The sequence below is a fragment of the Corvus kubaryi genome, unplaced genomic scaffold, assembly GCF_017639235.1.
Source record: "Corvus kubaryi isolate FWS band 111438036 unplaced genomic scaffold, C.kubaryi_AGA036_p1.0 37394, whole genome shotgun sequence".
Taxonomy (NCBI): Eukaryota; Metazoa; Chordata; class Aves; order Passeriformes; family Corvidae; genus Corvus; species Corvus kubaryi.
In genome coordinates, this window is record NW_024581133.1 from 13,847,481 (window position 1) to 13,859,426 (window position 11,946).

At 40.4% G+C, this 11,946-nt stretch overlaps 1 protein-coding gene across 2 annotated transcripts in view; it reads left to right on the forward strand.

Annotated features, from left to right (window-relative positions):
• The window catches only part of AQP9 (aquaporin 9), a 28,139-nt gene extending 17,018 nt beyond the window's left edge, over positions 1–11,121 (forward strand). For both annotated transcript variants that reach the window (XM_042039471.1, XM_042039472.1), the window contains 3 exons: positions 622–740; positions 2,375–2,592; positions 7,592–11,121. In XM_042039471.1, the coding sequence (XP_041895405.1) occupies positions 622–740; positions 2,375–2,592; positions 7,592–7,754 (500 nt within the window). In that variant the 3' untranslated portion in view covers positions 7,755–11,121. The remainder of the gene's footprint in view (positions 1–621; positions 741–2,374; positions 2,593–7,591) is intronic.
• The last annotated feature ends 825 nt before the right edge of the window (positions 11,122–11,946 follow it).

The window sequence follows — 11,946 nt, forward strand, 5'->3', positions numbered from 1 at the left end:
TGGAACAGGATTTCTGTCTGAATTTAAGTCCTCCTTAAGCCTGACAACCAGAATTAGGGCTGTGGCCAGGATGCAGCAGTGTGTCAATATGTACATGGGGTTGAGAGGGGAATCACTGTATTCTGCCAAAAGGACGGCAGTAGGGTAAGGAGCCAAAGTAGGAAGCTTAGGTCTAGGTTAGGGACATTTTCCTCATACTCAGGAGTGCAGGATTTTCTCATATCCCTATCTCTGCTCAAATCCTCCTCTTGCTCTAATTAATTTCCAAACCTCTTCTGTAGTTTTTATTTCCTTGCAGGACTGTCATGTACTCTTTGAGGTTCACTGAAAACTCACTAGTAGAAAAACAGACATAAGAGCTCATCCTTTTTTTTTTTCCCCTAATAGTTAAAATTATCTGACAGTCCAAATGAGAGCCTGATCAAAGTAAGCAACTAAAATTCTCTGCACTCCCAGAAAAAAACATCAGAGAATCACAGAATGGTTTGGGTTGGAAGGGACCTTAAAGATCAGTTTCAGCTTAGAGCGTGAAGTGCACAGACCTATCATATATGTTCTAGTCCTAGAAAACCTAGAAAAGTTTATGGAGAAGTGCAAGCAGTTACTGGCTGTTTTCTATAGATGCCTTTATGGAGTATAGTGATGGAAAACTTGAAGTCACAGGACCTAATGCAACAGCGCAAATCTTTGCCACATATCCAGCTCCCTATCTGTCCCTCATAAATGGATTTGCAGATCAGGTAAGTGCACTTACTGTCTTAATTCTACAAATTAAACATAAAAAACCCTGTAAAACCAAGCAGTAAAAAAACCACATAGATCTAACAAGCGTGCCAAATCTCACCATTTCAGCCAGATGTCCCCTTGTACAATACAATGAGAATGCAATGCTGTTTGCAGGGGGTTACCTTTTAGTTATATTTTACAAGCAAAATAATTTCAAGTTGTTCTTTTCATGTACATCATCTTAATTGTTGCACTCGACATGTCTTTAAAGCAATATATGTAAGAGGTTTTCCTCAGCATAAATCAATGTTTCTCCATAAATCTCAGCAGAGTTGTGTCCACATATCAAAATCCAGCCCATTTTGTGGACCTATTATTCCTTAAATAATGCTTAAGCAGACAGTTTAACACACCCTGAACAACTGAGTTTTCTGCTTCCACAAGCCTCCTCTCTAACCTTCTTTTTGCAGATAGATGTGTAGCATTTATTTTTCAAACGACTGAATCTGAAAACATCTTAACTTCATTTCTAATCTGTATCCTTTAATTCCACTTATGCAACAGCAAAAAAATTAAGTTTCATATCTTTTATCTGCTTCTAATCAACTGACCCATCTTCTTCAGGAATATATCAAATAAATACTGCATAAGTAAGGTATGAAAAACAAGGGATGGCCTGAACACAGGAATTCGTTACGTAAAAGATTGTGCAACCTGGCTTCAAAAAAACCTGAATGTCATGTTGAAGTTTTGTAAGAAAGACAGTACAGATCTTTGGATCAGTCAATAGATTTTTCCCTAAGGTATTTTTTACCCATGTATGTTTTAAAACAAATTTAAAAGCAGACAAAAACCAAATAATTTTTAAACCCCTCAAACTTAAGCTTCTTCAAATCTGTATAAAAATTGAATGTTTTGACATCGCTGAAGCTTTTGTCTGTTTTCCCACAAAGTTAATTATTAGCAAAATCAACATTGACAAAGCATTTGATTTAAGCAGAGCTGTACTTGCACTGAAGTAATTCCAAGAAAATTTCCTTCATCAGCTCAATTAGCATATGCAATACAGAGTTCATGGTATAGTTATACATGCAGCCCTAATTTGGGTACTTCCTAATTTTAGCTGCTCAGCTTTGACTTTGCAGATTTCACTTCTTCTTCTGATGTTATGCAATACCTGCATAAAGAGATGCATATCTAGTCTAATTTACCAGCATAAACGACAGTCACATAAAACACTTCTATATCAATGAAACTGATTGCACTGCTACAGCAGCAGAACTACCAAAATGAGTGAATAGAAGTGTAAAATTGACAGGGAAAAAAAATGTGGAAACAAGCGTTAGACCTCACATAGGAGATGCCTTTTAAATCCTCTGTTCTTTCCACACCCGGTTGTTGCAGATTTTTTTTTTCAAATGTTCTCAGTACATTTCTTGTCTTTGTCTTTCAGCACAGATACCAAAACTTCTCATTACTGTGAAGTAGAGAGGCACTGAGTTCCAAATTTTGCTATGCTGTATAGTGGGATAAAACTAAATACCAGCTCTAAGCCACTCCAATCCACAGAGCTGCCATAGCCCCTCTTTTGATTATTGGAAAGAATCTACACATATTTATTCAATATTCTTTTCTTTGCCTTGGCCAGGTGATGTCAACAGCTGTTCTTCTTCTGGCTATATTTGCTATTTTTGACACCAAAAATAACAGCGTACCCAAGGGCCTGGAGCCAATAGCAGTAGGACTTCTTATAATTGTTCTTACTTGCTCCTTGGGAATGAACAGTGGCTGTGCCATGAACCCAGCCAGGGACCTTGGCCCAAGGCTCTTCACAGCTGTGGCAGGATGGGGGATGGAAGTATTCACGTAAGTATGCCTGGAGATGAAGTCAAATGCTCCTAGCTAAAATTTTTTCTAGTAAAGTAAGATCCTGATTCAACATGGTACCAAGTCATACTTTATATACATGCAGGTAATTCTTTGCATACCAGAAGCAGCTATTCATGCACTTTAAGCCAGATATCCTCTAGGAACTGGGCTTTAAAAAGGATTTCCTGCTCCTAGGGCAAATCAAACATGCATAATCTCTAATATCAATCATTGTTTCAAGCAGACCTTTCCCAAAATATTAGAGATTCTTAGAGGTCACTGAAAATATGAGTGCTCTCTTCTTGTGTCCTGCAGCTTTCAGAAAAAAAAAAATTAAATCAGGAGAGAATTAGGTGGAAATATTTATTGGGTGCTGTAAAAAACAGAGACATGTCAGATTGATTTAGCCTATTATTACTTCTGAGTTATTGCAGAAATATACAACAATCTAAAAGCTTGACTTCCTGGCTGGGAGTGAAGGAGTGAATGAAAAAGCTCCCTTCATTTTCCCACATTTCAGAGGCCTCTCAAATCTCTGTGTGCACATGCACACACTCTTGGCTGGCCCAATGCACAGCTAATTAGTTGCACATCAAATCCACAGCTTACACGTATCTGTGGTAAGAGGCACTCTGGGATATCTAAGGAAGAGTAAGATGTCATTGGGAAGCAGATCTTTTGGTTTATTTTTGTATTGTTTGTTTTCCCAGTTATTTACAAGTAGGAATCCCCAGTAGTACTACAGGCCACTGGAGAGCTCTGGTTAAGACAGATTTTTAGATACTTCAAGAAGCACAAATAATCTCTATTTATTCAGTATGATTTCTATTTACACAAATCATGTACCTTATTTGAGGAAAGCAGTAGCAAAGCTTTTCTCATACAAAAAAAAGCCAGGCATGACATAGCTGAAACAGGCACACAGCCACAGCACAGGCCAGAGCCAAGGCTGAATGTAATCCAGCTCTAGCGAGCCACTGGTGGGAGGTCAGGTCACTGGTCTGGTTACCTCCAAACTTTTCCTCCCCAGTAGCTCTTACCACTGCACCATGGGACTGCACTTTTTTAAAAAGCAAGGACAGACAGAGTGACATCCCACACTCAAGATTCTCCTCTCTCATACATTTGTAATTGCAAGTAGTTGTTGACTGTGGTATTAGCCATGGTATATCTAATTGGTAATTATGAAGTAGGCTATTACATTACTGAAAGAGTTTGGAAGCCTGATTGTACTGTGATCTAGTCACAGAATACCTGTGAAATCCCCTTCTGTCCAAAAGTATGGTCGTACTCATTTACATTAAAAAAACTTCAAGAAAACTCTACAACTATACCAATATGGATTCTTTCCTAGTGTAGTTTAAGGATTTATATAAAAGAGGGAAAAAGACCTTGCTATGAAATTTAAAAATGTGAACATAAAAAATAAGATACAAGATCTCTCTGATCCTTGCCAGAATAAACTCACAACAATGTGAAAAATTGAGGAAGAAGTCTTCCTCCCTGCCTTCAGTTAAAAGGGTACAGCTATAACCAAGTTCAAGGAAATAATACAACAGGAATATGTTCTTCTTTATTTACTGTACACATCCAGGTGAGATTTAGGAAGAACTTGAGCCTTGTTAGCTGGTAGGTGAGACTTAAAAAAAACTTGAGCCTAGGTAGCTGGAAGAGCCATGGGAAAAGCCTGAATGATTGTAGTTAGGATCCTAAATTGCCTGATGCTCTGCTGTGCTTGAGCAACTTAAAGTGGTGCAGCAACAGTTGACAGATAAACCTTGGATATCTTCATTTAAAGGAATTCACAACTTCGAGACAGGTGCTTAAGCTCTCTAGTAAAGGCATATCCAGGAATTGGGACCTGAGCACAAAACCTGTGCAGTGACACGAGGGGAGTGCTGCACAAACCAAGCAGTAGGAAAGACTGGGGAGTCACTGAACGTTCTTTGGTGGGAGGATGGAAGCATCTCCCAAGGAACTGAGTCACTCCCTGTCCATGTCAGTGAGTCTTCAAATGTTGTCTATAGAACAGCCAGGGACCACCGGGAAAGCCTCACTGTGGAATAGATACACAATAGCAAGACCTTCTACCCTGTTCCTAAGCAAATGCTCTAAACGTTGAGATAATTCGATCACAGCAGAGAAGTGCCCTCTGCCCTTCTTTGTGCTTGCAGGTCCAGTAAATGTTGGTTTTGTCATGTTCTCAGGCAAGGAACTACAAGTAGACTGGAGTGAAGCCCTTCTGCTGGGAATTGTCCAGAGGATAGGAATGCATTTGAGCAGGGCTTTTCTAAATGTTGCTGTTACTACATTTTGCACAAAGGCACCTAAAGGGGCATTCTCCCCAAAACCTAGCCAGAAGACAAGCTGTGGTGTGGTTTCCCTAGCCCATGCAAATGGTTTGTTTTGATTAAAGGCTCCCATCAGAAACCCAGGAGTCTTTCTTAAGAATATGCTTAATATTCTGATAAGCTTAAGAAAAGTTTGGGGAGCAAAGTTTTGTCTGTAGTGAGAAAACAACCAGAGCGTTGAGTCCAAGCACCAGACGGGATTTTGCCAGCAAAACCGAGCATGGAACAGCAATAAGAGAGAGAGAGAGATAAGGCTCTCCAGAGCAGTAGCCTGTGCCAGCATTTGAAGGTAGCCCCGGAACACCTCACCCCGGTCCGTCACGAGCCCTCTCGCCCCTCGGAGCGGAGCGAGCGGCAGCGGAGCGGGCTCAGCGCGGTAACGCTGACACCTCGTGGCCGCCGGTTCCGGGGACGAGTCGGCAGCGCTAAACTAAACTGCACTTCGGGAAAGGTCAGGAGACGCATCTCTTGTCAACACAGGGGTTCGGATGGCAAACCGGCCTCAGAAGTAGTTAGCATTCTTCCTGGAGTGCAGCCCTGCAGCCCGGATTACCTCACGAAGAGCGGTATCTCCCTTTCCCGCAGCAGCTGGCTACTGAAAGGTGTATCTCAAGTTTAAATGGGTCGAAGTTCCCAGTCCATGTACCTTAGACACCGTTTCCTGGGAATTTCCGCAGCTAGGCACAGTTCTGCTCGCCAGGCCCGTGCGCTGCCTCCTCCCCGCACAAGCGGCGCCCGCCCAGCGCCCAGAGCACCTGGTGATGGCAGAGGCGGGGCTGGCTGCTCTCCCCAGCTGGCAGCGAAGCTGGGCGCTGGGTTACAGCCAGGGCTAGGGGCGCTAAGGGTCCTTTGGAGATCTGTGCTTGTCACAGACAGTTCTTGCTCCTGTGCCAATGACAGAGCACTGAGTGTCATGGAAGCTCCTAACTCGGCTGTGTCCTGACCTCACTGCAGTTTTGGCAGCACCCTCTACAAAGGGTTTACAGCCAGCACCTCAGCACAGGGTATCCAAAGCACAGCTGACAGCAGCTGCTGCAACTACAGGCCATGATTTGGAGAAGGTCATGCAGGAGCTGACAGGGCACATGCCAGTTCCTGGAACAAGCTGAGAGAAACCCACGAAGAAACACCTTCATTACACACCCAGGTATACACACATCACACAGAAGAATACGTGCAAGTACTTGATACAGCTTTTGTTCTGCTGATTCATGCAATAAAACCTTCGTCCATGCTTGTTCCAGAAATTCAAGTGCTCAACAGCCATCCATGATTCAACAACAAACAGATTTATAAACTCAGTAAAACAGTATCAGGAGTGATTTTATATCCTCAGGGCAAAATATAAATAATTCCAAAGGTAAAACATACATATCCAAGGCATTTCTGAACAATCAGTAGGAGTATCATCAACAGGGCACCAATATTTTCCCAGTTCTATTCTTGCATCATGACAAACACAAGTTCACTTCTGCATAAATCTATGCAACTGAGTGCTGAATAATTTTCCTTACACTTTTAAAATTCCCCTGCAGCTTCCTCTAAAGTTCCTCTCATAGATTAATTTGTCCCTTTGTATTTTTGGGAGGGAAAAAAAAAAAAAATCCCCATTTTCAATATGCAGGAAATTGAGGTAGCTGGATTTTCACTGGAGACTCACATATTCAAGTAATACAGCATGTTATCAAATCAAAACACCTTAATGCATCAGTACAGTTAAGAGACTCTGTGCTCTGAAATGGATACTCAGTTATTTACTGTCTGAATGTGGACCTCCAGGAAAAGGAGAGCAATTCTACCAGCCTATTTTTCCTGCATAAAGAGGTTGTTATTTATTGTTTTATACAGTTCAGTGGTGGACTTCTTACTTTAAATATGCCTGTAAATCTATATATTTAAATTTAAATCCCAGTAATTGTGCAAATGTAAACATTTCAGTAGAGTCAGCATGCTGGACTTTCTTAGTGAATACAAAAATTCTAAGATTAAGTTTTAGGTGTATAAAACTTCTAATTTATTTGCCTCTTGCTGAAAGCCACCACATTTTAAACACAGAGATAAGATACTATATAATGAAATTTGAATATTGACCACTCTAGTCAAGGATAATCAACTTTACTGTCACTGTGTTTTATCACATTGCTTAAGGTAAATCTACTCAAAATCCAGTTTAATTTATTACATTTGTCAAGAGGAAGATGGTATATACTATTGCAGGTGTGAACTTGCAAATTTCCATGCAGATGAAATAATCCACTTTTGTAACATCCTGGAAGTCTATTCACAAGCCTCTGGGGACAGCGCAAGTCAAGATTGCTGGGCAATAAATATCTCTCTGTTCATTTCACTGTAAGTCAGTGAAACCTGCTTTTCACAAGGGAGAAATCATCCTCTGTCCCCAAATAGATATGCAGTAAAAAGGCCTTATTTTTTAAAATGCAAGTACAGCACCCAGACCAACATGCCTGGTGCTTGTTATTTAGCATTTCAATCAGAACCAGCCTGGGTAGGGCAGACACGGGTGTCACCCATTTACGGAAATGAGAGACAAAATAGAAAGGTCTACACTACAGCAAGTGCCACACCACTGTATGTGTTCACTAGAATGACAAACAACACTAATTCTTGTTCTTTTTGTCTTACAGAGCTGGTAATAATTGGTGGTGGGTTCCTATAGTTGCACCTCTGCTGGGAGGTGTACTTGGAGCCATGATCTATGTCATTTTTATTGAAATTCATCACTCGGATCCTCAGTCAGGAGAAGAAAATGAAGCACATGCAAAATATGAATTGACCAATATGGCGTAAGAAGTGAAGAACTTTCTCTTCATTTTGTTGTGCAGTTTTTATGCAAATGGTTGTTGGGACCACTGTATGAAACCCATATGCCTCAATTACAAATTCACCTTTCAAAGCAGAAATTCTGTATAGAAGTTCAAAATTGAAGTCTTTCCAGGAAACATTGGGCTGATCACATTCAAAATTGTTATCTTGAGTATGAGAAGGCTAAATTGTTATTTTCATATAGCTTTTGGATCGAGTTATCTCCTAGATGCAATTGTAGTGAGATGATGCACTGACCTGTTAATTCAAGTCATATGATATTAATCATGTTGCCTAATTAACTGAAAACAGTTGAGATATTGATACAAAAGTGCATGCATAGCTAGTTAATGGGTTTGGTGCTGAATTAACATGCAAGAACATTACTCCCTTGTCAAGAATGTCTTATCTAAACATTTAAAACAATACCCAAATTGGCTAAATGCCAATTGAAACAGTTTAAAATCATTCACTAAATTTTATGGAGCCACTATTGAACAGCAAGAAATCAACTCCTCAGTGATTAGGTTTAGTAACTCAGAATATGATCACAAAAGGTAAAAACTGTTTGTTGTAAGATCAGCACCAGATGACAACTTCTACACAGGGTCTTCATAGCATTAATGTTTAGTTATTTTTAGACTATTTACTTGACCTTTATGCTACCCAGTATTAAAAGCCTTATGTAGAATACTAATCTGAATCTCTTCCGCTGTGCTTTCTGGATACAATTCATTCCTGTGGAGATGGCCCAGCAAGAGGCTTATGCTGTGCAGAGGCCAGCACAAAGCCTATGTCTGTGTAAGCTTTAAGGTGTCCTGCTGCTTCTGATTTGCATAGGTGGATTTCATCTGCATTGTGGGAGCAATTTTTAGTTCGGTAGAAGGAAATAAAATTAGAAACTGGTCTCAGACCTAGTCCTAGATCTGAATTCCCCAAGGAAGGCCAGATCAGAGTTCTGATGTGTGGGTTCTCTCTCGCTAAAGAGAAGAGGTTGGACATATACCACTTCCTAAATATCCAGCCTTGAAAATAAAATTATTTCTGCTTAGTCATTGTGAATTGAATGTATTCAGTTAAATCAAAGTTTATTTCTCTTATGTATACATCTATCCATGGTTGGTGGTGGTGATCATGAATAAACAGACATCCAATTCAGCAATGCTCCTGAGCTACTTTCATGGATGGCTAAACTTCAGAGTACCAGTTCTTCCCTTTGGATTCCTATAACTCTGCTCTCTCAAATTCCACACTACATTCCTGATTTAACTCCTGAAGTGAGGAATGCTTTCTGTTGCCACTAATAACCTGTGTGCTTCCAGGTGATATCTACAAAAGAGGTTTACAAAATACCATGGTCAGAACCGGCCTCAGCATTTGGGCAGATCAGGCCTTTGTCACTGCTTGTTTTGATCACGCTCCCTGGGATGCCGTGCCAAATTCATGCAGCAAAGGGAAAGAAATAGCAGGTCAAGAAAAGCTTTGCTTGCTGCAGCTCAAATTCAGATATTGCAGTATACTTGAGGGAGTATAATTCCAACTTTAATTATGTTTTGAAGAAAACTTACATAACTGTAATGAACTCAGGCTGCCCAGAGACATATCAGCCCTGTGCAAAATGCTCATTTGATTCACTGTGTCTCTGCCGTGGGTTAAATTCTGCTATATTCATGCACATTTGACTGCATCCTTATATCACTGGCTGGAGAGTCTCAGGAACAAGAAGGGAGAGCTTATAAAAACAGTTCTCAATCTGAGCAGAGAAGAATCAAGAGTAAAATGTGAATTAGTCCTAATTTTAGATCTTTTGTTGGCAGCAGAGACAAGCTAGATCATCTGTCCTGCATATTGATAAGCTGCACTACATAAACCAAGATGGGATGTAAATGCAATTGCAGACTGACCCTTCGTTTGCCCCCAACCCTTTCAGGGAGCGCTGTCTCTCACCCCTTGCCTGTTCCTTGGGCGGGAGCGCTCCCAGGTGGCTGCCAACCTATGTCTGGAGAGCGATTACAGACATAGAAACAGTCTGAGGGCTGCCCTCAGGTCTGAAAGGCACTTACTCTTCCACTGATTCCAACATGTAATATGAAATATCTGTGCAAAAAATAAACAGCTAATTAACCGGATGTAACCAATCTTATCCAAAATGGTAGGGGCAAATTATCACTTGTGTTAGAATTTTGCATAGTCAGTAGACTCCATATGCATCACAATGTTGTTTCCTTTAATCCACCATGGAAAACACATGGAAAAGGAGATTACAGGTCAGGAATGAAAAAAGGACAGTTTATTTATACAAGCTACTCAGGGACCAACCCACACTCGCTGTGTGCCTGTGCATTGGCCAAGGTACATAAAGTTGTTCATTTTCTCAAAATCCTTTTGATCACAACATGTTCTGCCTGTACATCAACATGAAATCTTGTTTCTCCTACTTATGCCATTCCTATGCACAGAATTTCTGTATGAGTGACATTGACTTGTCTGAAGTTATTAACACGCACATCTTAAGCGGCGACACACTAGTGTGATAGCAAAATAGTATCTTAAATATGCTCTCAACTTGTTGTCAATTCTGCGTTTGCCTTAAGAATTTATTTTTAAACTTTAATTCATCATTCAATGTTTTTGTAAATTCTCTGGAGACACAGTCACAAAAGCCAGAATTTCATTCAGTAACAAGATGTTATAGGCCTATCTCGGATCTGAAAATTTAAATTTCAAGGAATGAATTCCTGCTTTTGGGACAAACCTCAGCTGAATCTTTACTACAAAACCATGACCAGCATCTCCATAATGTAATGGGAACAATAACAATCACCTCATTCCATAAACTTATACAGACATTATCTGTTTTATAGAAAACAAAAAAGTATTTTGACTTTGCATGAACTATGCAATTTTCTAATAGCAACTGATATTCAGTGGTCACACTTATGTTAAACTAATATAATAGAGTTGGAAACAAGTTTTTCTTGCTGAAAGATGTTTTGGTTAATGAGTTAATAGTAATCAGTCTTGATGATTTTAATGCTGAAAGGAATTAATTTCAGGGCATTGCTCAACTTTCATTTGGGGTTTGTTCTTTTTGGGAGCAATGTGTTTGTTCTTCAGAGCTAAACTTAGTACTGGAGTAATTTGGAAAGCTGCAAATAGCACTGAGTTAAAGGCTGGCTACTGCATGTTGTTTCATTGAAGTCAGTGAAATTATTCACAATGGGTGGCAATACAGGCAAGGATAAGTGATCAGAGAATGGCGGACATTTTACTTTCTTGGAGTTTTGTTTGTGGATCTGGATGTTCAACTATTTTGGTTCAAAATAAAAACAGTCAATTCCTAATAAATGCATTCCAGTTCTACTTTTTTATATATAAAAGAAATCTCCCCTCTGGCACCTAAGGACTTAAGAAATAAATAGCTGCCTGTTACAACCTACAGTGTTTTATAGCCTTGTGCTGGAAGAACAGATGGACTAACAAGCTGGATTCCCAGAGCACAGCCCCTGTGGCAGATTCTGTGGCTCAGCAGCAGTGCCAGAGCAGAGCAATGGGCAGTGCCAGGTCAGGAGGCACCCACACAACCATAGGGTCAGGCCTCCTGCCCTGGCCCTTCTCCCCTTCCTGCCTGCAGCCTGCCCAGGGACACTTTCTGCCACAGCCTTCCCACTGCTCCAACAATAGCCAGCATCCAGGTGGGATATTTGGCTGAAGTCCCTCTTCAGAGATTGCTTTTAGGCATACATATATCACATCAGATTTGGCCTGCAGGGCTTACAAAATGCCCCTAGCTAATTTATCTGTCTTCTCCCCTACAGATTTGTAACAGGGACATGCTTTGCTTGTTTCATTTAAAAAGCACATGAAAACCTGTTCCATGGGAGCAAGGGAAAGAATAGGTGCTTCAAACTTACTCTGAGAACCACAAAACACAAAGCAAACAAACCCAACAAAACTATATGAAGCGACAGCAGGCATTTCATCCTCTATCCATCCTGACAAGCCTTACCCTCCTATCAGTCTTTGTGACTTTCTGTTCTCCTTTCCTTCTGCCAACACTGTGTGCTGTGCTCTCTCTTTCTATACAGCACAGTACATCTCCAGACATTTAAATACAGCATGCTTTTCTCAGTTACTTATGAATCTTAGAAAGTTCTCATGAGAGCACATTCAAGTT